Source organism: Oryctolagus cuniculus, chromosome 2 (genome assembly GCF_051225735.1).
Source record: "Oryctolagus cuniculus isolate XC-2025 breed Fujian yellow rabbit chromosome 2, ASM5122573v1, whole genome shotgun sequence".
NCBI lineage: Eukaryota > Metazoa > Chordata > Mammalia > Lagomorpha > Leporidae > Oryctolagus > Oryctolagus cuniculus.
In genome coordinates this window covers 163,720,442-163,747,678 of record NC_142868.1, presented here as the reverse complement: position 1 = coordinate 163,747,678, position 27,237 = coordinate 163,720,442, and the positions used below count along the sequence as shown (strand labels likewise).

General features: G+C 41.9%; 1 protein-coding gene across 7 annotated transcripts in view; it reads left to right on the top strand.

Moving 5' to 3' along the window:
- Nucleotides 1-27,237, top strand: part of PPM1B (protein phosphatase, Mg2+/Mn2+ dependent 1B) — a 79,491-nt gene that overhangs the window by 20,549 nt on the left and 31,705 nt on the right. For 6 of the 7 annotated variants that reach the window (XM_089326460.1, XM_089326461.1, XM_070069189.2 and 3 more), the window contains exon 2: nucleotides 25,291-26,150. The exons of the other annotated variant lie outside the window; for it this stretch is intronic. In XM_089326460.1, coding sequence (XP_089182586.1) covers nucleotides 25,305-26,150 — 846 coding nt within the window. In that variant the 5' untranslated portion in view covers nucleotides 25,291-25,304. The remainder of the gene's footprint in view (nucleotides 1-25,290; nucleotides 26,151-27,237) is intronic. 7 annotated transcript variants of the gene reach the window in all.

Here is a 27,237-nt window from a genome sequence, read left to right as displayed (position 1 = left end):
TGACTGGGCCAGACCACAATCAGAAGTGCATCCAGGGTTCCCATGTGGGTGGCAGTGGCATAAGCACTTAGGCACTGCTTTCCCAGGTGCATTAGCAGGGAGTTGGATTGGAAGTGGAGCAACTGGGACTTGAACTGATGCTCATATAGGATGCTGGTGTTGCAAGTGGTAGCTCAACCTGCTGCACCACAATGCCAGCCCCAACCCTTAATGTTTCTGATAGGTAATTATAATAAGAAAAGGTACAATAAGAGAAGGTAGTTCAGATAAATGCAGTGATTTTATTGCACTGGAAATAAAAGCAAGATTATGTATATGTGTGAAGTTATTGACAGGATTTCAGAAATGAAAAAAAGTTGAGGGGGTACAGTTGTGGTACAGCAGGTTTAGCCACTACTTGAGACATCCTCATCCCATATCAGAGTGCTGATTCAAGTCCTGACTACTGTGCTTCCAATCCAGCTTCCTGGGAAGCAGTGGATGATAGCTCAAGAAATTGAATTACTGCCACCCATGAAGAGGCCCAGGTGGAGTTACTGGTTCCTAGCTTCAGCCTGGCTCTGTGCCAGCTATTGTGTCCATTGGGAAGTGAGACATCAAATGGAAGATATCTCTCCCTCCCTTTGTTTCACTATTCCATTCAAATAAATACGTCTTAAAAAATTAATGGGATATTAAATAAAGTTGATCGTAATTGGAAAAACAAAGTACAAAATGTTATTATAGCATAATCATTCTAAACATCAGATATTTTCTCACATGTCACTATATATTTGGATAAATAATCTGGGACACAAAGTATAAATTTTTTCCAAATTGAGTACATCTAATTTTATTTATATACTGTGTCAACTATTCTATATTAAGATATAATTTGTGGATTATAATAGTAGTGAGCCAGGCACTGATCTGAGCAGTTAACCTGTGCTATATTGTTTGGTTACAACTACTTTGGGATGCAGGTGTTTTTATTACTCCTGTTTGTAGGATGAAGCATTTAGGCTTTTAGAAATTAAACGATTAGGGCCGGCGCCGCGGCTTACTAGGCTAATCCTCCGCCTAGCGGCGCCGGCACACCAGGTTCTAGTCCCGGTCGGGGCGCCGGATTCTGTCCCGGTTGCCCCTCTTCCAGGCCAGCCCTCTGCTGTGGCCAGGGAGTGCAGTGGAGGATGGCCCAAGTGCTTGGGCCCTGCACCCCATGGGAGACCAGGAAAAGCACCTGGCTCCTGGCTCCTGTCTTCGGATCAGCGTGGTGCGCCGGCCGCAGCGCGTCAGCTGCGGCGGCCATTGGAGGGTGAACCAACGGCAAAGGAAGACCTTTCTCTCTGTCTCTCTCTCTCTCTCACTGTCCACTCTGCCTGTCAAAAAAAAAAAAAAAAAGAAATTAAACGATTAGGCCAAGGTTACATAGTAGTAAGTTGTTGAGCTGGCTCTTTCGAATTCACATCTCATGCTAAAGCCCATACTGCTCTATTTTTGTTGTTTGTTGTTTTGCCTTTTCATTTTTTTAAAGTAAAGATTTATTTTATTTATTTGAAAGGTAAAGTTACAGAGAGAGATCTTCATCTGCTGGTTCACTCCCCAAATGGCCACAATGGCCAGGGCTGTGCCAGACTGAAGCCAGGAGTTTCTTCCACATCTCCCATGTTGGGTCAATGGCCCAAGCACTTGACCATCTTCTGCTGCTTTCCCAGGTGCATTAGCAGGGAGCTTGATTGGAAGTGGAGCAGCTGGGACTTGAACCTACACCTGTATGAGATGCAGGCACTGCTGGCTGGCAGCTAAACCCACCACACCACAACGCTGGCCTTGTTGTTTTGCCTTTTTTTTTTTTTTTTTTTGGACAGGCAAAGTGGACAGTGAGAGAGAGAGACAGAGAGAAAGGTCTTCCTTTGCCGTTGGTTCACCCTGCAATGGCCGCTGCGGCTGGCGCGCCGCGGCCGGCGCACCACGCTGATCCGAAGACAGGAGCCAGGTGCTTCTCCTGGTCTCCCATGGGGTGCAGGGCCCAAGCACTTGGGCCATCCTCACTGCACTCCCTGGCCACAGCAGAGAGCTGGCCTGGAAGAGGGGCAACCGGGACAGAATCCGGCGCCCTGACCGGGACTAGAACCCAGTGTGCCAGCGCCGCAAGGCAGAGGATTAGCCTAGTGAGCCGCAGCGCCAGCCTGTTTTGCCTTTTAAAAAGAGATTTTGGAAAGGAAGGTTGTAATTTGAAAGAGAAAGGGTATAATTAATATTTCTGCAAAATCTATGATCCACAATAAACGGTCATACCATAGAATTTGGTACTTCTAGTTTTCCACAGCCACTGATGGCAGGCATGGGTTCTGAGCTCTCATGCTGGTTGTTGGAAGTAAGGTTTGTGCTATTCTCAAGGTCATTTATGCAACAGTCTGGCTCTTTGCCCTCTGTACATCCCTTTTCTTCCTCTTCCATAGCCTCCTGGATGTCTGCCTTGTCCTCATGTCATTGTCTCAGTCAGTGTCCTTGTAAGGACTCATGGGAATAATTCTCCGAGTTCTTGCATCTTCACAATTCTGGTTTATGCCCTTTTATACCTGAAAATCCATTTTGCTCGATGCAAAATCTGTAACAGGTATTTTCTTTCATTACATATCTTTCTGGCATGGAACATTGCTGTCACAGTTTGACAATCTGATTTTCTTTCCCGTATATGTGACTTGATCTTTTTGCCTGAATGTTGAAAAGATTTTCTTAAGATGCAGTGGTTGAATTAGGACATGTTTTGGTGTTGTATGCACCAGTTTCTCTTAGATGCATAGTATGCTCTGTCAATGTGTAGGTATAGGTTTTATTTCAGGAAAGTTTTCTTGACTGGTTTTTAGCATTTGTGCCATCACTGCTTCAGTTTCTTTTTTTGTGCTTTTTTTTTAATTTAAAGATTATTTATTTATTTGAAAAAGAGAAGAAGAAAGAATGATTCCAAATACTGGTTCACTCCCTAAAATGGCCTGAAACACCCAGGTCTGGGTCAGGCTGAAGCCAGGAGCCAAGAACTCCATACTGGTGTCTGACATGGGTGGAGGGCCTCAGTACTTGGGTCATCTTGCCCCACCTTTCCAGGCACATTAGCAGGAAGCTGGATCTGAAGCAGAGTAGTTGAGACTCAAACTGGTACTCTGATATGGGATGGTGGCTTAACCTGATGTGCTAAAATGTTTTCTTATTTTGTCCATATTTTATATTCATCTCTTTCCCTCAAATTCTTTTTGATTTTTTAAAAAGATTTATTTATTTATTTGAAAGAGAGAGAGAGAGAAGGAGAGACAGAGAGGTCTTCCATCTGCTGGTTCACTCCCCAGTTGGCTGCAACGGCTGGAGCTGTGTCAGTCAGGAGCCAGGAGCTTCTTCTGGGTCTCTCATGGAGGTGCAGGGGCCCAAGGACTTGGGCCATCTTCCACTGCTTTCCCAGGCTATGGGATAGAGCTGAACCGTAAGTAGAGCAGCCAGGACTCAAACCGGTGCCCATATGAGATACCAGCACTGCAGGTGGTGGCTTTACCTGCTGCACCACAGTGTCGGCCCCTCTTTTTGATTTTAAAATTTTTCTTTCTGTATTTTTCTCATGACATTATCAGTTACTGTTGTTCTTGTATATTCTCTAATTTTGTCTTTATTTTGGAAATATTTTTCTAATTCTTTTCACTCTTTTCATCATCACCTAATGTCTCTTTTTTTAGATTTATCTTAGAGGCAGAGAGGAAAGAGAGGTGTGCACAAATGCTCACCTGTCTGTTGGTTTACTACCCAAATGCCTGTGATGGCCTGGGCTGAAACAAGAGGGCAGAAGCCTTCTGTCCAGGTCTTACATGTGTGTGGCAGGAACATGAACCCAATAACTTGAGCCATTACTTCTTCCCAGGGTCTGGCATTAGTAGGAAACTGGAGTCAGGAGCTGGAGCTGGGAGCCCAGGTACTCTGATGTGAGATAAGGTCATAGTAACCATGGGCTTACTGCACACCCCTTGATTACTTAATTTCTGCATTTTAAAATTGTGATTTGTTTTTGTTTCATAACTTTTGTTTCCTTTAGTTTGTTTTGAACTAATAGGTTAGGGTTTCTTCTGTTTGATAGGCACTTTATTTGACTCTAAGGACTTAATTTTCTTATCTTTTTTGTTAAAATTACTTTGTATAGAATTGGGCTTCCTGATTTTGTTGTTGTTGCCTATTCCTGTGGAAAATTAGGAAGGGGAAGTATGTACTGTCTTTTATAATTTGGATTCAATTCCTTCCAATTTCTCTTTAGTGTAGAGCTTTATGTAACATGCCTTCTTGTTTTCAGAGTTTATAGGACGTAGCTAGCTTCAACACCGTCAGACCTTGTCAGACCTTGTGTTGTGGTTTCCTTTCGCCAACTCACCACTTGGATCTTAAGGAATCACCTCCTAGTTTTGGTTATTCCATTGTTCTGTCACACCTTCCAGGGACTAGTGAAGTTGGGGTCTTACTTATCTCGATCTTTGAAGCTTGTTTGCCTTACTTATACTTTTGCACATATGCTTTCGCCACATGGGTCTTATAGTGGTTGGTGGATTATGGGAATACAATACCTTTGTCATTGAGATTTAAATATTGTTTGTGGTGTGTGTTTTGAGAAGGATGTTTTAAAAATTACTACTGTTACCACAATCGTATTGGAATTCTCTGTGTTCTCAGCTACTCTTGGTGTACTTCTTGCCAGATAGTATGATGAAATTCAGCCATTTCAATAAAGAATATCCACATTCTGTCCTTGAATATTCTTCCCAGCTGGTTTTGTGGCCATAAAGTAGGATAAGACAAAATAATAGATAAATACTAGTTGGAGATTTGGCCTCTAGAATCAAGTACAGCATTTTTGAGCGAATTCTGAGAGTCAAGGTGGTGATTAAGAGATACTGATACTGGGGATGGGCTTTTGGCGCTGCTGTTTGACACTTTTCATATCCCATGTTGGTGTCCTCGAGTTTGAATTCTAGCTCCACTTCTGATTCTAGCTTTCTGCTAATATTCACCTTGGGAGACAGCGGGCGATGACACAAATATTTGGGTCCTTGCCACACACACGGGAGACTCAGATTGAATTGTAGGCTCCTGGTTTTGGCCTGGTCCAGTCCTAACTGCCGTGCACTTTTGGAGAATGAATCAGAAGATGGGAGATCTCCATCAATCTGGCTTTGGAATTGGGCCACATTAGTTGGTGTCTTAGTTTTACCACTTACTAGCTGTTTCTACTTGTGAAATTTCTTAACTTACATGTTTCTTCATTTGTAATGTGAATATAATAGTGTTGTGAAGAGTTAGATTATAAATATGAGGGGACTTCAAAAATTCCTGGGAAATGCAGTTATCTTTTAATTCCATTTTCCTGTGAACTTTTTGAAGTCTCCTTAAATGTAAGAATAATTCAGTACCCCTAAATTGTTGCTCTGAGTTCCACAGTTGTTCTGACAGGACTCTGCCTTAGTGTTTGGCACAGTTGATCACTTCTCTTCCATGAACACATTTTTCTTTTGCCTTCCGAGGTACTGCACTCCAGATTTTCTTCCCACAACTGGTGGCTGGCTCTTACTGACCTTTACTTTATCTTTTTCATCTCTTGGCCTTTAGATACTGGAGTGCCTATAGAATGTAGTTCTTCAGTCTCTCTCTCTCTCTTTTTTTTTTTTTGACAGGCAGAGTTAGATAGACAGAAAGGTCTTCCTTCCGTGGGTTCACCCCTCAAATGGCTGCTATGGCCGGCATGCTGCGCTGATCCGAAGCCAGGAGCCAGGTGCTTCCTTCTGGTCTCCCATGTGGGTGCAGGGCCCAAGCACTTGGGCCATCCTCCACTGCCTTCCCAGGCCACAGCAGAGAACTGGACTGGAAGAGGAGCAACCAGGACAGAATCCGGTGCCCCAACTGGGACTAGAACCTAGGGTGCCGGTGCTACAGGCAGAGGATTAGCCAAGTGAGCCGCTTAAGATTTACTTATTTATTTGAAAGGCAGAGTTAGAGAAGCAGAGGCAGAGACAGAGGTATCTTCCATCCGCTGGTTCACTCCCCAAATGGCCACAATGGCTGGAGCTGGGCTGATCTGAAGCCAGGAGTGTGGAGCTTCTTTTGGGTCTCCCACATGGGTGTAGGGGCTCAAGGATTTGGGCCATCCTCCACTGCTTCCCCAGGTGCATTAGCAGGAAGCTGGATTGGAAATACAGTAGCTGGGGCTTAAACCGCTATCCATATGGGATGCTGGCATTGCAGGTGGCGACTTTGCCCACTATGCCACAGCACCGTCCCCTAGTGAGTATAATTTAGATGTATAAGAGACTGAAGAACGAGGGCCAGCACTGTGGTATAGCAGGTTAAGATGCCATCTGCAGTGCCAGTATCCCAAATGGGTGCCAGTTCATGCCCCAGCTGCTCCACGTCTGATCCAGCTCCCCAGTAATACATCTGGGAAAACGGTGGAGGATGGCCCAAAGTGCTTGGGCCCCTGCACTCATGTGGGAGACCCAAATGAAACTCCTAGCTCCTGGCATTGGCTTGGCCCAGCCCCTGTTGTTGTGGCCATTTGGGGAGTTAACCAGCAGATAGAAGATCTCTCTGTCTTTATTCCTCCCTTCCTCTCTGTAATTCTGACTTTCAAATAAATAAATAAATCTTTAGCAACAACAAAATTCACTCTGTGCCCATGGAATTTAATTACTAAATGCTTCTAGGATTCCATCTTCAGCTTTGATCCCACTCCTAAACATCTTATTTCTATACTTGTCTGCATTATCTCCTCTTGTATCTGTGGTAACCTCTAACTGAACGTATTCAAATCTGACCACCTGATATATGAAAGTTCCTACTTTCTGTCCCACTGTTCTTGTCGCAGACTTACGCTGGGGCCTACAGGCAACTCATAGGGGAGCACGTTTTCATTTTCACTAATCTCTAACTGAAATTTATCATTATCCTCAATTACCAAATCACAGTAGTATAGCAGCACTTTTTGACTTGTCTTCCTTAGAAATCAGATATTTTTGAATCATATTGTACTTGTTGCAGGAATCTCAAAATGTTGTTAAGCTCTTCAGTGTGTCAGAGTTGTGATGTTTAGATCTGCCACTAGACATTGTTACTGTGTTGAATATACATATTACTTTGTCAAGTTTTTAAAGATATTTTGATAAGTACTTTGACATAATTGGGTTTTGTCATTATCTTAACTGTTGTATGCATTGTATGCTCTTTAAAAAATTTCTTTTGAATGGAATCATACATTATATACTTTGTCCACTTTCTTTCAGTGTTAATAAGATTAATCCATGTTATTGTCTATAATAGTATCCTTGTAGTTTCAAGATTATATGTACATACTTAAAAAGGTAGGCCTAATCTCACAAAATTTGAAAAAACACCACAAGTGATCAGGAATTACTTCCTCTCTGTAGGGTACCTTGTCTGATTGAACAGCTGATTGAAAGTTTATTAAACCAGGGGAGGGCATTTGGCTCACTGGTTAAGGCATCACTTGAGACACTGCATTGCATATCAGAGTACCTAGATTCTGGTCTTGGTTCAGTTTCCTGCTAATGTGCACCCTGGAAGATAGCACATGATGGCTCAAGTACTTGGGTCCCTGCAACCCACATAGGAGACCTGGATTGAATTCCTCGTTTTGAACTGGCCCAGTTCTTGTTGTTGCAGGTATTTTTGGAAGGAACCAGGGAAGGGTGATACCACTCTTTCTGTGTTTCAAGTCAATGAAAATACATAATAAAAAAAAATGCATCCTTTTTGGGCCATCTTCTGCTTTCCCAGGCCATAGCAGAGAGCTGGACTGGAAGAGGAGCTGCCAGAACACAAACCCATAAGGGATGTTAGTGCCACAGATGGAAGCTTAGCCTACTATGCCACAGCGCTGGCACCAATACACCCCCCACCTTTGTTTTAAGGTTTATTTTATTTATTCGAAAGAGATACAAAGAGAGGTAGAGACACACAGAGAGAAGTCTTCCATCCACTGGTTAATTCCCCAAATGGCTGTAATGGCCAGAGCTGAGCCAACTCAAAGCCAGGAGCTTCCTCCAGCTACAAGGGTGAAGGGGCCCAAGGACTTGGGCCATCCCCTTCTGCTTTCACAGGCACATTAGCAGGGAGCTGGATTGGAAGTGGAGCAGCTAGGACTTGAACCGGTGCCCAAATGGGATTCTGGGTGCTGCAGGCCATGGTTTAACCTGCCGCACAACAGTGCTGACTCCAAGAGAGGACTTTTGATTGAATTTGAAAACATTAAGAATGAGAAGAAAGGACTAGAGCCAAATGCTCTGTGTGTTTCTTTGAGTTTACTGTTATGGGGGAGAATGTTCTTTTTTCACTTCCCATTCAAGTCATTGGCATCAGTGTTTAGAATTTGATGCCAATATTAGTGAATGAATATGTTCTTTATTTGAAAAGCAGAATGACAGAGATTGAGAGGTTGGGAGGGAGAGAGGGAGAACAAGAGTGGGAGAGATCACTCCCCAGGCGGCTGTAATAGCCAGTTTCCTACTTGGATGGCAGAGACCATTTGCTGCCTGCCCCCGGGCACATTAGCAGGAAGTTGGATTGAAAGTACCAGGCATTCTGATATGGGATGCAGGCACCCCAAGTCGAGGCCTAATCTTAATCTGTGCCAAAACACCTGCCCCAATGACTATTTTCATTAAAAAAACAAAACAAAACAAAACAAAAAACCCTCACAAAAGAGTAGCTACTGGAGGGCATTTGTAGGCAGGTTAGGTATAGAGAAATTTGAATACATTTTGTGAAAATGTGAAACTCAAAAGTCTCATATCTTACTTCCTGTATTACTTTTGATGCTTTTCTCCCATTTGTTTGCTCCTGTTTTTTAAAGCACTTTTTCTCATTTCTTTTGAAAGTAGTTTAAGAACTCCCAGAAAATTTAGTAGACAGACAAATTTAAATGAGTTGGTCTTTTATTTGCAAGTGTTAGACCAGGCATCTGTTAAAACAGAAGTGACATTTATTTTGGCTAAACAGTTTCTGTTCTACATATGTGTTTATGTAGCATTTTCACACTCCACAAATTGAATAGAACAAGTACTCATATTTTGGGGTTGACTAAGCTTTGCTATGTTTGTCAAGGAAATGGGTATTAATGACCATTTAATAGTAAGAAAAATTGGTACAGAATTACTGTGTTGAAATGATATTTTTCTGAGATATGAATTTTATATCAGTGTATGCAGCTTCTCAGTAGCTTTATAACATGAAAATTCTTTTTTTTTAAGTTTAGTTTATTTATTTGAAAGAGATATAGACAGAGGTAGAAACAGAGGTCTTCCAATGGTGTTTCATTCCCCAAATGGCCACAATGGCCAGAGCTGAGTCAGTCTGAAGCTAGGAGCCAAGAGCTTCATCTGGATCTCCCATGTGGGTGCAGGGGCCCAAGGACTTGGGCCATTCTCTGCTACTTTCCCAAGCTCATTAGCAGGGAGCTGAATCAGAAATGGAGCATCCCATATGGGGTGCCAGCACTGCAGGCCGGGGCTTTAACTCTCTGCGCCGCAGCACCAGTCTTATAACATGAAAGGATCCATGTTCCCATCATAAGGTTTAATAGACACTAGTGTTTTGCTGTTTGCTTCAAACTGCTTTCAAAAGAAGAAAAATGGTACCAACTTTATCCAAATATTATCACTCTATCACTTTTCTTTCTCTAGTTTCTCAGATGTACCTCCCAGAAAAATTGTCTGAATGGTATTTTTCACTTTATACAATCATATTTTTAATACTTCCCCTACATATTCCTACATCAAAACTAATCTGTTGTTTTACAAGTTTGTAATTTTACATAATGGTATCACACTGTGTGTTTTCTTTTCCAGTTAGCTTTGTTTTTAAGATTTAGTCATGGTGATAGAAGTATAATATGTACTTTTAACTCTTGTAAGGCATAATGGTATTGCATTAGCATCTTTGTCTGCTTCTCCTTTTGCACATGTGAGAATGTCTCCAGGGCAAATACTCAATAACCAAGAATTCCACAGAACATTATGCACATCTTTATCTGATACTACTCTGGAGGCTTCTGATACTGTTCTGGTTCTTGATTATCTGTGTGTGACTTATTTTTTCCCTCTGGAAAGTTTTAGTGTTTTATCACTGATGTTTTGAAATTTCAGTTACTTTTTGTTGTGGTTCTGCTTTCAAGATTGATACTCATATTGTTCTGGGAAACTTTTCTGAATAATTTCTTCTCTTTCCTTTTCCTGTTCTTTCTGTACTATTAGTTGGAAGTTGTTCCCTGGACTGATTCTACAGGTTTCTTAGTTTTATTCTGTTATTTTGAGCTTCTTGTGATATTTTTAGGGGTAGGGTGGTGGGGAGGGGGAGGTAGCAAATTTGTCTCTTTTTCATTGACACTATATTCGTATTTATGGAATACAAAGTGATCTTACGATGCATGTATAGTGTGTGATGATTGAGTTAAACTATTAACATTTCTTAAGCCCTCACTTATTCTGCCTGTCTTAATTGCAACTTTGTATCCTTTGATCAGTATTTCCCTCTTCTTCACACCCCCAGCAACCGCTGGTAATCACCATTCTACTCTCTGCTCCTGAGTTTAGTTTAAGCTTCCACCCACAGTTGTTCCTTCATATTTACAAGTTTTGCATTTGGGGATTCAATGAGCCACAGATTGAAAATGTTAGGGAAAAAAATTCCAGGAAGTTTCAAAAAACAAAACATATTTACAACACACCAAGCGCTGTGCTGAATTGATTCAAGTGAAGTGATAAGTCAGCATCCTGTGCTGTCAGTTTCTGCTGTTCCACAGACCCTCAGTCTCTGGCCAGCATTTGTTTGAGCGTTGTTTGCCTTGTGTCTTGTTCTGTGATGGTCATATTTTCAGTCATTATTCCCTAAACAATATAGTATTACACCTTTGTGCATAGCATTCATATTGTATTAGGTAGTATTAATAATCTCGAGGTGTTTTAAAGTACACAAGAGGATATACTTAGGTTTTATGCAAATACTATGTCATTTTCTATAAGGATCTTGATTATCTAAGGATTTTGGTATCTGAGGGGGTCCTGGAACCTGTCCCATGTGGAAATCAAGGGATGACTGTGAAAGTAAGAACATGGAGTACTTGTGCCTGGCTTATATCCCCTTAGCGTGATGTCTCCAGGCCTATCTTTCTAAGTGACAGAATTTTCTTTTTTAAAAGGTGAATAGTATTTCACTGAGTACAAATGCCATATTTTTCTTATCTATTTGCTCTTTTTTTTTTTCAAGATTTATTTTAAAGGTAGAGTGACAAAGGGAGAGACAAGAGAAAGAGATCTTGTATTCCTTAGATCCAATGCTGGCTCCTGGTTTTGGATCGGCACAGTGCAGGCCGTAGCGGCCATTTGGGGAGTGAACCAACAGAAGGAAGACCTTTCTCTCTGTCTCTCTCTCTCTCTCATTGTCTATAACTCTACCTGTCAAATTTAAAAAATTATATAAAAAATAATGCTGCAGTGAACATGATCTCTTTGATATATGGATTTCAGTTCCTTGGAATATATATACCAAAAGCAAGATTGCTGGACCATTTAGCAATTGTAATTGTAGCTTTTTTGAGGGATCCTCCTTACAGTTTTCTATAATGGCTATACTAATGTATGTTCTCACCAACAGTGGAAGGGCACCTTTTCTCGACATTTTTTAACACTTGTTATCCTTGTCTCTTTTGATAATAGCCATTTTGACAAGTCTGAGGTAATGTTTGTGGTTTTAATTTCCATTTCTGTAATGACTAGTGATTTTGATTTTGAGCAATTTTGCTTGTGTATTGACCCTTTGTGTGCCACTTTAATTTCTAAGAGCGCCTTTTTTTCTCTAAATATTCTTTTTAAAATAGCATCTTATTCTTGGGTCATGAACACAGTACTCTTGTTTCTATTGAGGATATTTCTCCCCTATTCATTGCATATTTTTTCCCTTTGATCTTTTAATTTTCTTTGGTTTATTCTTCATGTTGAACATTTCCCTTCAATATCTGATCTTTGGATGTTTATATATATAAATTTTTAATTTTTTTTAATTTGAAAGGCAGAATTACAAAGAGGCAGAGGCAGAGAGAGGGAGAGAGAGAGAGGTTTTCCATCTGCTGGTTTACTCCCTAAATGGCCACAATGGCCAGAGCTGGGCCGATCCAAAGCTAGGAGCTTCCTCTGGGTTTCCCATTTGGGTATAGGGGCCCAAGCACTTGCTTTCCCAGACCACAGCAGGCAGCTAGATTGGAAGTAGAGCAACTGGGACTTGAACTGGCACCCATAGGGGATGCTGGCACGGCAGGCAGTGGCTTTATCTGCTATGCCAGTGTTATACTTTTTATATATAATTTTTTAAAAATTTTTAAAAATTTTTAAAGATTAATTTATTTTGAGAGGCAGAGTTACAGAGAGACAGATCTTCCATCTGCTGGTTCATTCCCATGGCTGGGGCTGGACCAGGCCAAAGCAAGGAACTTGGAACACATGAGGGTCCCAAGTTGTTGGGCCATCCTCCACTGCCTTCCCAGGCACATTAGCTGGAAACTGAATCAGAAGCAGAGCATCTGAGGCTCAAACCAGCACTCATATGGGATGCTAACATTGCAGATGCCAGCCCAACCCACTGTGCCACAACACTGGCCCTAGATGTCTTTTTATGTTTAAGTGTAAGTTCAAGAGTTTTGTATGGGTGAACAGAGATGTCATTTGGTAGGTCTTAATATTGTACCGGTGATTGTGGAGGCCTGAGCATTTTGTGGAGTATTCCTATATAAATAATCTATAAGTACTTTAGCTGAAACTATTAAATTTTCTCAGAGAGCAATTGAATTGCTTGACTGAGGCTTCTAAAATTTCTGGGAGTTGAGTTTGTGCAAGAAGGCTGATCTTTTCTGCATTTACTATGCATACTTGAACTTTAAGTCTGGTTTGCAGTGAGACTTCTGACCCTCGTTTGCAGCTAAATCCAGAGCCTCTGGTTTATCCCTTTCGAGGTAAACCTGAAGAGTTTTGCTTTGTATGGTAGTCTCCATAAATTCCCTATTAGTCTTCCCCTTTTTGAGATGGGGCCTGTGTCCCCTCCCCTTGAATCGGGATGATCTTTAGTGACTTGCTTGTAACCAGCAGATACAAGTGACACTTTGTGGCTTCTGAGGGTAAGCCAGAAAAAGCCAGGTATTAGGCTTGGAACATTCCCTCCAGGGGAAGCCAGGTGCCATATAAGAAGTGTGATAATGTGCAGATTGTCAAAACTGGAGAGGCCTCTGGGCCTGTATGTGGCACTTGGAGCAGCCTGTAGTCAACAGCCTGTGTCAGCTGCCAATCATGTAAGTGAGCTTTCAAGTGACTCTCTAGCCAGTATCTGTGTGCAGTAACAGTGAAAACCCAAGTGAGAACTGCCTAGTTGAGCCCTTATGATTAATGGGCCAATATTGATAACATTGTTATTAACTAAAACCTGTAATTTATGCACATTTAATAAGTTTTAACCTAATGTCCTTTTTCTGTTCCAGGATCCTATTGTATTTGGTATATTATATAAATGAAATACATCACATTTACATATTATACATTTACATGATCTGGTACACATGTAGCTGTACCAAATTATATAAAAGCCCCATATTATATTTAGTCATCCTGTCTTATGGGCCCCTCTTCCTGTGACAGTTTCTTGGACTTTTCTTTGTTTTTTATGATCTTGAGAGTTTGATGAATACAGGTATTTTGTAGAATATCCTTTTTTAAAAAAATTTTTTAAGATTTATTTATTTGAAAAGCAGAGAGAGGGAGGGAGTGCTGTCTTCCATCTGGAGTCTGCCTCATGAGTGGCAGGGGCCCAACTTTGGAGCCGTATTCAGCTGCTTTCCCAGGTGTATTAGCAGGGAGATGAATTGGAAGTGAAGTACCCAGAACTTGAACTGGTGCTATAGTATGGGATGCAGGTGTCACAGGCTGTGGTTAATTCACTGTGCCACAATGCCAGCCCTGAGGGGTCTTTATTTTAAATTTTGGGTTATAATCCAATGGTGCTTTATTTTGTTGCTCAGATTGTTTGTTCTTTAAAAGAAATGTGTATCATCTACCACAGGCCTAGAGTGGTGATAACTTCTCAGAAATAGAACTTCTGGGTCAGAGTTTCCAATTATTATATAATTTTTTTTTGACAGGCAGAGTTAGAGACAGTGAGAAAGGTCTTCCTTCTGTTGGTTTACCCCCAAAATGGCTGCCACGGCCAGGGTGCTATGGCCTGCGCGCCGGCCTATCCGAAGCCAGGAACCAGGTGCTTCCTCCTGGTCTCGCATGCGGGTGCAGGGCCCAAGCACTTGGGCCATCCTCCACTGCACTCCTGGGCCACAGCAGAGAGCTGGACTGGAAGAGGAGCAACCAGGACAGAATCCGGCATCCCAACCGGGACTAGAACCCAGGTGCTATCGCCTCAGGCAGAGGATTAGCCTAGTGAGCCATGGCGCTGGCCATATATTTTTTTTGACAGAGTGGACAGTGAGAGGGAGAGACAGAGAGAAAGGTCTTCCTTCTGTTGGTTCACCCCCCAATGGCCGCTGCGGCCGGTGCATTGCGCTGATCCGAAGCCAGGAGCCAGGTGCTTCCTCCTGGTCTCCCATGCGGGTGCAGGGCCCAAGCACTTGGGCTATCCTCCACTGCACTCCCGGGCCACAGCAGAGAGCTGGCCTGCAAGAGGGGCAACTGGGACAGAATCTGGCGCCCCGACCGGGACTAGAATCTGGGGTGTCTCTGCAGGCGGAGGATTAGCCTATTGAGCCGTAGCGCCGGCCTAGTGGTATATTTTTAAAAACAAAACAAACCCCATCTCTGTTACTGTTCTAGGTAAATTCCAAACTATTTGGATTTCTTCTGATTTTATAGTAATCCCCCTTATCTCTGCCAGTTTCAATCCAGAACACTGCATGGCGTTTGACACCTTATCTTGGGAGCCTCCTGAGCATTTATTAACTATTTTTGATTAAAAAAAAAAAAACTTATGCATTAACCACTTAAACCTAGAGTTTAAACCTTAAACCTAGCTCTAGGCTAATCAGCTTTGGTTTGAATCTTGATTTGCCAGTTAATTGTATTATCTGGATATACCAACTTTCTCAGGAGTCTCAGTTGTATAATGACAATGTTAATAGTGCTAATCTTACCTTTTAGGTTGTTAGTGTGTATTAGTCTTTGGAAACCTTTGGGAAAAATCTTGTTCACAAACATGAAGCACCCCTGGGACCATCTCCTTTTGATTAGAAGCAGTTGGGATTGGCAATTTAAGCATGGCTTGCTGATGTCCACGTGCCCCTCTAACAAAAAGTGTGCCAGATGTGCTAGGGAGGAGAATTCTGCAGAATCTGAATGTCCGTTGAAGTTCAGTGGTTTACCTTGTCTAAAAGATTTTTGGTTAAAGGTCTTTGAAAATTGCTTGCTTGCTTTTTTGGTGCTTCTTTCCTTTTTCATTTTTATTTGCAAGGCAGAGAATCAGCAAAAGAAAAAGAACGAGATCTGGTTCCCACTTCAAATACTGCTAACAGCCAGGACTGGGCCAGCCAGCCAGGAACCTGGAACTCCATTTGGCTCTCCCACGTGGCCAGCAGGGACCTAAGTACTTGAGCCATCACCTGGTACTGCTTAGGGTGGGTGCATTACCAGGAAGCTGGATCTGAAGCGGAGTAGCCAGTACCCAAAGTGGGCACCCTGATACGGAATGTGGGTATCCCAAGCACAGACTTAATGGCTGTGCCAGATGCCCTGCAGTTGTTTTCTACAGGATAGAATTTAAGTGAGTTACTGTTTGTAAAGCATTTAAATCAATGCATGCCATGGAATAAACATAGAAGTATTTGGTTACCCCTTAGCACCTCAAACAAGATAAAAATGACATTGTGATTACTTGTTACAATGATCCTCTGTCACAACAATTAAATGAAACAATAAGAGGCAGAAGCCCTTAACTCTCTCAGATTAGCCTCCTGGTTGTTCCTGTAGGGGCTTAGGGTCAGACCAAGCCTCTTTGCAATGTATTTCAGGAGACCACTGACTGGAGGTTCTTGTTATCAAGCAAGAAAGAATTCAGACCTAAGAGTTTGGCTGTAAGTGAAGTAGCAGAGTTTGATGAACAAGAACGCACCTGACAGACCAGGCGGGCATCTTAGGAGAGGACTCAGTGCGGTCTGCGTTCAGCCTGGAGGGTTTGGATATGAGTATTTACCCCCTCCCCCAACTAGTGTCTTCTCCCTTTCCTGCCCTTTCTGGGACATAGCTGGGTGGAGGGCTTCTTGGGCATGAAATTCTTGAAATCATTCCTAGTATTTATCAGCACAATGTCATTGGACGTGATATTCTCCCTGTTGCAGGAAGGGAAGAGTCCCCAGACTGCCAAGGGCTGGAACCCACCTAACAAGGCTGGCAAGGTTACCCAATAAGAGTGATACTTTAGATGTGTAATTGCTGGGCTGCTTTCAAGGCTTGTTCCACCACACAAAAATTCCCATTTTTTTCAGCCCCTCTCACATGCATGAGCTAATCTCTATGTTGCTATCTAATGTAGCCATTAGCTTTGGCAATAGGGATGGTAAACCTCAAATAATACCTGATATTAGTGATTATTGGGAATACATGTCCTGAAGTTCACATTTCATTGTAGTCAAAAGTATCCAAGTGTTTTTGTGGTTATTAAGGAAGAAGTGGACCTAATTTTGGTAGAACTAAGAAACACAACATTGGTTTCTTTTCAAAAATTCTTAAGCATTTTTATTTGAAAGAAAAGAAAAAGTGAGAGACTGAGAAAGAGTTATATTCCATATGCTGCTTCACTCCTCAGATACTTGCCTGCAACAGCCAGGAGTAGGCCAGGCACAAGCTAGGAGCCAGGAACTCTGTCCTGGTCTCCCACGTAGCAGGAACCCCAGTACTTGGGCGTTAACCACTGCCTGCCAGGTACATTGTGGGAATCTGGATGGAAAGCTTGGACTTCAACCAGGCTCTTCTGATATGGAATGCAGACTCTTAAACTGGCAGCTTAACTCGCTGTTCCACAGTGCTTGTCCCAAATGCTTGTCCCCTGATTTTTCTATAGCAAGCCACAAGTGTCTGATATACCTGCTATGGCCCATGTATTGTTTATTAAATTTGGCAGTGAAAAAGGCAGATGCAGTTTTCTGTTCTCATGGAGCTTACATTCTGGTTAGGGTAAATAAAGAATTTTAGCAAGCTTCAAACAAAGTAAAACAGGAACATGAGGTGTGATAGTGTTGGGAAGATAGGTTAAGAGATTTCTTTGTGTTGTCATTGAGGCTGATGTCTAAATGTCAGGAAAGGAAAACAGTGAAAACAGGATCCACAGATGGGGGAACAAGCTCACCATATTGGGAGAACAGACAGAAGGCCACTGTAGTTGGAGAATAGTAAACGGTGATGGGAAACTTAATGCAGTGAAGTTCAAGAAGTAATCAGGTGTAAGATCAGACAGAGCCCTAGTAAGTTTGCATTTTCCTTTCAATTCAATGGGAGAGTGAGATAAAGAGACTCTGTTAGCTTTTATTCCTAGGATTTTTGCGTGGGTAATTTTGAGTCTGCATGTTAGTCATATGGAAACATTGTTTTAGGTTTTCCTCTAGGTATATGTTAAGTCAAGTCTGCATTAATACTGTGTATTAAGCTTCTTTGAGAGTATGCTCATATTGCAGTACTTTCAACTTAAGAAAATGTCTTGCAGCAGTTATCAGACATGTTGGATTTTTGCTACATGTTTCATGTATTGATATTGGTATCTGTTAGTTTGTTCACTTTATCTCTTAAAAAATTTCAATTCAGTTACTTATGGTGGAACAGCACTATATATTGTGTCCTATTCTAAATTGTTTCCAGAAAAGTTTTTCTGTTACTGCAGTATATGCATCACTTCATGAAATTTTTTTTTTTTTTTTGACAGGCAGAGTGGACAGTGAGAGAGAGAGACAGAGAGAAAGGTCTTCTTTTGCCGTTGGTTCACCCTCCAATGGCCGCCGCAGCCGGCGCACCACACTGATCTGATGGCAGGAGCCAGGTGCTTCTCCTGGTCTCCCATGGGGTGCAGGGCCCAAGCACTTGGGCCATCCTCCACTGCACTCCCTGGCCACAGCAGAGAGCTGGCCTGGAAGAGGGGCAACCGGAACAGAATCCGGCGCCCTGACCAGGACTAGAACCTGGTGTGCCGGCGCCGCTAGGCGGAGGATTAGCCTAGTGAGCCGCAGCGCCAGCTATGAATTTATAATATCCTTAGTTTGCTCTTGACTTGTAGAAGTCATTGTATCCCAGTTCTCATTCTGAGTGACGTGTAAAGACTTCATGTTTTTTATTGATTTTTATTTTATTTTATTTATTTGAAAGGCAGAATGATAGGGGAGAAGGGAGAGAGATCAAGATCTTCCAGCCTCTGATCCACTTCCCAAATGACTGCAATGGCCTGCCGGGGTTGGACCAGGCCAAAGCTAGCAACCTGGAACTCCATCTAGTTCTCCCATATGGATGGCAGGGGCCCAAATACTTGGTCCATTTTCCTCTGTTTTCCCATGCACTGGATTGGAAGTAGAACAGCCCATACTCTAAACAGTGCTCCAGTATTGGATGCTGGCATTGTAGGCAGTTGCCTAGCCTGCTATGCCACAATGCCAGCCCCCATGCTATTTTTAATAGTAAGATTTACAGTAGTTTTACTTTATCAAGGAAATGATGAAATATTTTTAAAAATATGTTGTTGGCCGGCGCCGCAGCTCACTAGGCTAATCCTCCACCTTGCAGCGCCGGCACACCGGGTTCTAGTCCCGGTCGGGGCGCCGGATTCTGTCCCGGTTGCCCCTCTTCCAGGCCAGCTCTCTGCTGTGGCCGGGGAAGTGCAGTGGAGGATGGCCCAAGTGCTTGGGCCCTGCACCCCATGGGAGACCAGGAGAAGCACCTGGCTCCTGCCATCGGATCAGCGCGGTGCGCCAGCTGTGGCGGCCATTGGAGGGTGAACCAACGGCAAAGGAAGACCTTTCTCTCTGTCTCTCTCTCTCTCACTGTCCACTCTGCCTGTCAAAAAAAAAAAAAAATGTTCTTATGATCACTGACGTCATAAATAGGAGTGTCAATTGTTAAATCAACAACAGGAGTCACTGTGCACCTACTCCCCATGTAGGACCTCTGTCCTTAATGTTTTGTACTCTGAGAGTTCATGGTAAAACTAGTCTTCAAACAGTACTTTATACTTTGTGTGTCTGTGTGGGTGCAAACTGTTGAAATCTTTACTTAGTATAGAGTTGATCTTCTGTATATAAGGATAATTAAAAATGAATCTTGGGCCCGGCGCTGTGGCACAGCGGGTTAATGCCCTGGCCTAAATATTTTCTTATTTCTCTGAAAGGTGTTTGCTTGTTTGCATTCTCACCTCTTCCTATACATTTTCTTTTCTTGTAGTTCCTTTTCTCTTCTAGTATGCTTCTTTCTGGCTTGGGTTGGTCTGTGAGTCTTGGGAAAATTCTTCTCTAATTGACCGTGGACTGTATGCTTATATTTTAAAAGGGGTGAGTTTGTCTGTGGGACTTACTGGCCATGGTGTTCACTGCAGGATGATTGAGTAGCCTCTAATGTCAGTTTTTGTTTGTTTGTTTGTTTTTTACTTTTTTCAAAAGTTCATTATTTTCATCTACTTGAAGGGCTGAGAGAAAGATCAATCTTCCAGCCACTGGTTAACTCCCCAAATACCTGTAATAGCCAGACTGGGCCAAGCCAAAGCCAAGAGTCAGGAACTCCATCTAGGTCTCCCCTATGGGTGGCAAAAGCAAAGCATTTGCACCACCATCTGCTGCCTCCTAGGATGCATTAGCAGGAAGCTGGCTTGAAAGTGGAACCACTGGAATTCCAATAGGATGGGAGTAACCCAAGCAGTGCCGTGACACAATGTATCACAACGCCCACCTCAGTGTTCTTAGATCTTTCCTTTAGGGCTATTGAGAGTCTCTAAAGACTCTTCTCATTTTTTGTTCAGATGGTATAAATTGAATTGCCGTCACTTTGAGAACCAAATGTCTGCAGAAGTCTAGATCATAGAATAAGTATATACTCCTTCACTTAACTTTTTTTTTTTTTTTAATTTTTGTTTACTTATTTGAAAGGCAGAATTAGAGATATTCCATGTGGTAGTTTTCTCCCCAGATGGCCACAGCAGCCAGGTCTGGGGCTAGCCAAAGCCAGGATTTTCTTCTGGGTCTCCCATAGGATTCAGGTCATCTCCCTCTGCTTTCCTAGGCTATTAGCAGGAAGCTGGATTGCAAGTGGAGCAGCCAGGACACAAACCAGTGCCTACATGGGACATCAGTGTTCCAGGCGGCATCCCCTAACTTAATGTTTAAAGTCTGATTTCCTGCCTTCATCTCTGCCTGGTGTTTCCATATTCAGAAAGTCTCATTTTACCTTCTTTAGAAATAAGCTACATCTCTTCTGGGCTGAAGGAATGGCATTCATTTCATTGAAGCTGCACTGCATAGGAGGGGAGAATGTGGGCAGTCAACTGCTTTTTAAATGGACTTTCAGTCCATCCATCCTAGTTTTAATCCCAGTTTTACCTCTACTTCCACAGATGCCACCAAAACCTGTGGTGTGGTGTACAGTTTAAACTTGGTTCTGGCTTTCCTCATAGCTCATTTAGTATGGTAGCTTCGTATTTCTGTCCAATCAGTTGGTCTTGGTTCTTCTGGTTTCCTGTCTTCAGAATTTATATCCAGAAATTGAGATGTCCAGTTAGAATCTTTAAATCTTTTTTCAGATAAACAAGTGTTATTTGAGTATTTCATATGAGACAGCAACATACCCAGTTGAATTGTATTTGCCCCTTGTGAGCCATATTCTGATTTCACAGTGTCATTGTATACAGTGATATAGCTGTTAACTGCAGTTGGTAATCCAACCTTAAAAGCAGAGTTTCAGAACAGGAAGGAGCAGCTCTTTTTCTAGGAAAACAGATGCGTGGTGTAGAGCCGAGGAATCAAGCGCAATGCTTGAGTCATTTGTTTCCTTGTTTCCCACATTTCATTGTTAGGATGCTATGTTTATCCACATATGTTTGTATTTAAGATTCAGGTTATTGTGCTTTTATTTTTCTGGACACTATGGATTTCTTGTTTGGGGGAAGGACCAATTTGTGTTTTTTAAAGTCTAGTTCTATGTGTATATTCAAACACATCATTTGTTTGCTGAACTCCCAGTAGTATGAAACTTTTCCAGGTCATTTTAAAAAAATAAGCTCTTGATCCTAAATAAGCTTCTCTAATAGATATTTGGTATTTCTTATGCATAAATTTTCATGACCAAACTTGATAGACAATCCTATGAAATGGACTAAACAGTGAAAATGACATTATGAATGTAATTGTAAGCAATTCTTTTTAAAAGATAAAATCCAAGGGGCTGGCACTGTGGTGTCGTGTTGTGATAAAACTGCCACCTGCAGTGCTGGCATCCCATATGGGCAACGATTTGAGTCCCAGCTGCTCCACTCTGATCCAGCTCTCTGCTATGGCCTGGGAAAGCAGTAGAAGATGGCTCTAGTCCTTGGGCCCCGCACCCACTTGGGGGACCCAGAAGCAGCTCCAGCTCCAGCCGTTGCAGCCATTTGGGGAGTGAACCAGCGGGTGGAAGACTTTCTCTCTCTCTCTCTCACTGCCTCTGCCTCTGCCTTTCTATAACTCTGCCTTTCAAATAAATAATAAATAAATCTTTAAAGTAAATTAAATCTAGGTTCAAGCAGGTGGAAGTTTCCAGACCTCTCATTCCAAGCTGTTTTGTTTAAGCCAAGATCTCTCTTATGGGACCCTATTCCTTATTACTGCTGCCCCCACCACCAACAGCTTAAGGGAGACAGATTGATTTTTCAGTGCCCTCTCTGGAACAAAGACATGAGACTTCCTTCTTCATTTGTCTCAAGATAATTAAGGTAAATAGGCCGGCGCCACGGCTCACTAGGCTAATCCTCTGCCTTGCGGCGCCGGCACACTGGGTTCTAGTCCCAGTCGGGGCACCGGATTCTGTCCCAGTTGCCCCTCTTCCAGGCCAGCTCTTTGCTGTGGCCCGAGAGTGCAGTGGAGGATGGCCCAAGTGCTTGGGCCCTGCACCCCATGGGAGACCAGGATAGGCACCTGGCTCCTGGCTTTGGATCAGCGCGGTGCTCTGGCCACGGCGGCCATTGGAGGGTGAACCAACAGCAAAGGAAGACCTTTCTCTCTGTCTCTATCTCACTGTCCTCTCTGTCAAAAAAAAAAGGAACGGTGCTGTGGTATAGTGGGTAAAGCCGCCACCTGCAATGCTGGCATCCCATGAGTACTGGTTCAAGTCCTGGCTGCTCCTCTTCCTATCCAGCTCTCTGGTATGGCCTTGGGAGAGCAGTAGAAGATGGCCCAAGCCCTTGGGCCCCTGCACCCGCGTGGGAGACCCAGAAGAAGCTCCTGGCTCCTGGTTTCAGATTGGCGCAGCTCTGGCTGTTGTGGCCAACTGGGGAGTGAACTAGAGGATGGAAAACCTCCCTCCACCATCCCTGCCCCCCGCTCTCCTTTTCTCTCTGTGTAACTCTTTCAAGTAAAATAAATTAATTAAAAAAAAAAAACACTTCTAAATGAGAAGTTTGTGTGGAGTTTGAACCTATTTGTTAAAGTGTAAACAGCAGTACATTAATTTCAAAAGCATCAGGAAAAATGGAACTACTACAGAGGTTTTTCTGTAATTAATAGATGGGATTGAAAAGTGGTTTAATAAAGACAACAGATCAGTTTTATTTGCATTTAGGTGTCTTTGTAAGTTGTGTTTTTTTCTCAGTTGAAATAACTACTTAAAATCTTAACTAAAAATATATACCACTAAGGTTTCAAATCATTGAATCAGAGTTATTGAACATGTAGCCTACATGTTCAAAAATGACAAGCATATTCTATTACATTGCTCAGTATGAAATATACTACTATGATTGAATTAAAAATAATTTTTCTGTGTTTTTAATCTTTTCCTTTCAAAATTCCTTTTTTGTGAGTATATAATTTTGTAAATATATAATTGGTCATAGCTTAAAAAGCATACTGCACAAAGAAACCTATACCCAAATGGAAATCAGTTGATCTGGACTAGTGTCTGTCAAAATGTGATTCTTAAATGCTTTCTTAAAGGTTCCATCCATGAAGTATTGAAAAAATTTTGGAGGCAAGGGATAGGGTCTTGGAATCTGCATATAAAGCAGATAATATTAGCAAACATCTTATGGTGTTTACAGTTTCTAGTTCTGTTCTAAGCACTTTATATTAATTCATTTGTAACAAGAAACCCTATGAAATATGTAGGTACAGGTGTTTAAGAAATTTGCTCAGGGGCTGTCTTTGTGGTATAGCACTAGGTTAAGCTGCCACCTGCAGTGCCAGCATCCCAAATGGGTGCCATTTCATGTCCTGGCTGCCCTAGTTCTGATCCAGCTCCCTGCTAATGTGCCTGGGAAAGCAGTAGAAGACGGCCCAAGTGCTTTGGACCCCTGCCATCCATGTGGGAGACCCAGATGATGCTCCTGCCTTTGGTCTGGCCCAGGCCCAGTTGTTTAAGGCATTTGTGCAGTGATCTAGTGTATAGAATCTGTCTCTCTGTAACCCTGCCAAATACATAAATAAATAAAATCTTTTTTTTTTCTTTTAAGGTATTTGCCCAGGGTCACACAGAATATATAGGAAATAGGTCAGGGAACTCTTATTCTCCTTTTTGAGAACTACTACTCTGGTCTGAAGCTGAGAAAGCTTTATAATAATGATGAAGTTGGGTGGGGTGGGGGGAGGAGCTGATGCATAGTCATATTTTATAGGAGCATTTTAAGTCTGTCGGCCAACATTGGATAGCTACTTTCTGGATTACAAAACTCAGCAATATGAAATAATTTTTCTCTCACTATCAATTTATGTATTTATTTGAAAGGTAGCATTACCATGAGGGAGACAGACATCTTCCATCCACTAGTTCACTCCCCAAATGGGCCCATGAGTTAGTGCTGGGCCAAGGTGAAGCCAGGAGCTTCATTCAGCTCTACACATGGGTGCAGGGGTCCAAGTACTTGGGCCATCTTCTAGTTTCCCAGACATTAGCAGAGAGTTGGATCAGAAATGGAGCAACCAGGGTTTGAACCAGTATGTGATGCTGGCACTGCAGGACAGCTCTTTAACTTGCTGAGCCACAGTGATGACCCCAGGAATTTCTTTGGCACCATATTAAAATTGTTTGTTCTGACAGAATATAAGTAATGAGTCTGTATTTTTTAATTTCATGTGCACTAAAGTTTTGATACAGCTGAATGTTTATAGAATGGAGATTTGTTTTAGTTGAATTTTGAAGTTGTCTTTAAGATCACTAAAGTCAAAAATTAATTTCAATAGTTAACTTTTGGAAGTCTTTCTAAAATATATTAGCAACTTTTCCACCTTAATTTATTGAACAGGATTACTTATTTATGAATATTCTTATTGTCCGGTCTTATATTGGTAGGCTTATATGTTGAATATGAGACTGATATATTGAATTTTATAAAATTCTTGAAGTTTCTTGGCTTTCTTTTCTCCTAGAACTATGGTCTTCAATTTGGCTACACATAGGAGTCACCTGAGAAAATTTTTTTTAATCTTTTTTTTTGTTTGTTTTTTAAGATTTATTCATTTGAAAGGCAGAGTTACAGAGAGGCAGAGGCAGAGGCAGAGAGAGGTCTTCCATCCGCTAGTTTACTCCCCAAATGGCTGCAATGGCCAGAGCTGTGCCGATCTGAAGCCAGGATGTTCTTCCCAGTCTCCCACGTGGGTGCAGGGGGCCAAGGACCTGGGCCATCTTCTGTTTTCCCAGTCCAGAGCTGGATTGGCAGTGGAGCAGCCAGGACTCGAACCGGCACCCATACAGGATTCTAACACTGCAGGTGGTGGCTTTACCCCCTAAAGCCACAGCACCGGCCCTGAGGGTTTTATTTAAAATACTTATATCTGGGTCCTACTTCCAGAGTTGTTTATTTGATTTATCTGATGATTCTAATGTGCTAGAGTTGAGAAATCATTGTTCTAGAGGAAGGGTGGAAGGCAGGGGAGGTGGGGAGAGAGTGGATTTCTTGATTGGTCTTTTTGTTGTTGTTCCTGAAAAACCTGCTTGAGATAGTAGTTATAGAGAGTAGGTAGATTATTGTAGGTACATTTTTGTCAAACTCAAATATTTAACAGCTATGGTTTTTTTCTTTCAGATTCATTACTAAACATGGGTGCATTTTTGGATAAACCCAAAACTGAAAAACATAATGCTCATGGTGCTGGAAATGGTTTGCGTTATGGCCTGAGCAGCATGCAAGGATGGAGAGTGGAGATGGAAGATGCGCACACAGCTGTTGTGGGTATTCCTCACGGCTTGGAAGACTGGTCGTTTTTTGCAGTGTATGATGGTCATGCTGGATCCCGAGTGGCAAACTACTGCTCGACACATTTGTTAGAACACATCACTACCAATGAAGACTTTAGGGCAGCTGGAAAATCAGGATCTGCTCTCGAGCCTTCAGTGGAAAATGTCAAGAATGGCATCAGAACTGGCTTTTTGAAAATTGATGAATATATGCGTAACTTTTCAGACCTCAGAAATGGGATGGACAGGAGTGGTTCTACTGCAGTGGGAGTTATGATTTCACCTAAGCATGTCTATTTCATTAACTGTGGTGATTCACGTGCTGTTCTCTATAGGAATGGACAAGTCTGCTTTTCTACCCAGGATCACAAACCTTGTAATCCAAGGGAAAAGGAGCGAATTCAAAACGCAGGAGGCAGCGTCATGATACAACGCGTTAATGGTTCATTAGCGGTGTCTCGCGCTCTGGGGGACTATGATTACAAGTGTGTTGATGGCAAGGGCCCAACAGAACAACTTGTTTCTCCAGAGCCTGAGGTTTATGAAATTTTAAGAGCAGAAGAGGATGAATTTATCATCTTGGCTTGTGATGGGATCTGGGATGTTATGAGTAATGAGGAGCTCTGTGAATTTGTTAAATCTAGGCTTGAGGTATCTGATGACCTGGAAAATGTGTGCAATTGGGTAGTGGACACTTGTTTACATAAGGTATGTAAGTTTTTTTGTTTTAATTAAAATACCATATTATAAAAGGCACAGTAAGTAAATTTAAGCAAACTTTAAGTTTTTAAAACTTAATATTTTCTTTAGGGAAAACATACATTTTTGAATACTTCCTCAACAAGAATGAAACTACTATTTTTTTTTTTTGCCATCACTATTTGTCCCAAACTTCTAGTTTGCAGATTAAGTTTGATATTCTGAGACATTTGTTATCATTTAAATACTTGATGACTTGGTGTGGCAGAGGTACCTATTCAGAATTGTGGCATTTGGTTCAAATTCTCAACATTGACAATTGCTGTCTTGTGACTGATTATGAGTAGCTTGACAAAATGTGCAGATGTGCGGGTAGTAGAATTGTGTACTTTATACACTAAAAAAAAAATCCGCCACATAAAATATTGGAGGATGTTCCAAAAGTCTACCTAGGTAAAGTTTGCTTCTGACCTCGTAGCACCAAAGACAAAACCTGAAAAAAAAAAAGTAGGAACAGTGCATGTCTCATGGTCTCATAAAGGGAACTTTTTATTAGCAATACAATGTAAAGGGTATTTTCATGTAACTCTCCATGTAAGAAGTATAGGACTTGATGGATAGTATTGTATTTTTAGAAGATTTCAAGATTCTTTTTGTGGAGATGTTTTTATTATCACTGATTAAAAGCCAAAGGCTTATATAAAGTGCAATCCCATGAAGGATCTCTGTGGGCCACTGAAATTTATTTAGATTTCTAATTTTTTGGTGAATTAGAATTTTATGCAGTAATGGAAACAAAAAATATCCAGAATAACAGATAACTGGCAGTTCCCTTGAATGTCTTTAAAGTATTCAGTTGTTTCAAATGGGTTCTTGACAGCTTCTAAATAGAAATTGATTAATACTTGAGTTATCTGGCCAATTTCTGGCCAATGTGCAAATATTCTTTGACTCTCTAACTAAACAGATACAAGGCAAAACTGACCATTAGTTTTATGAAATACAGTTTGACTTATTCTATCTACATGAGGAACCATTTTGCCTCCCTATCACATAAGTTGTTGTGGAAGGTACAGGCATAGCCAGAGGCTTTTCA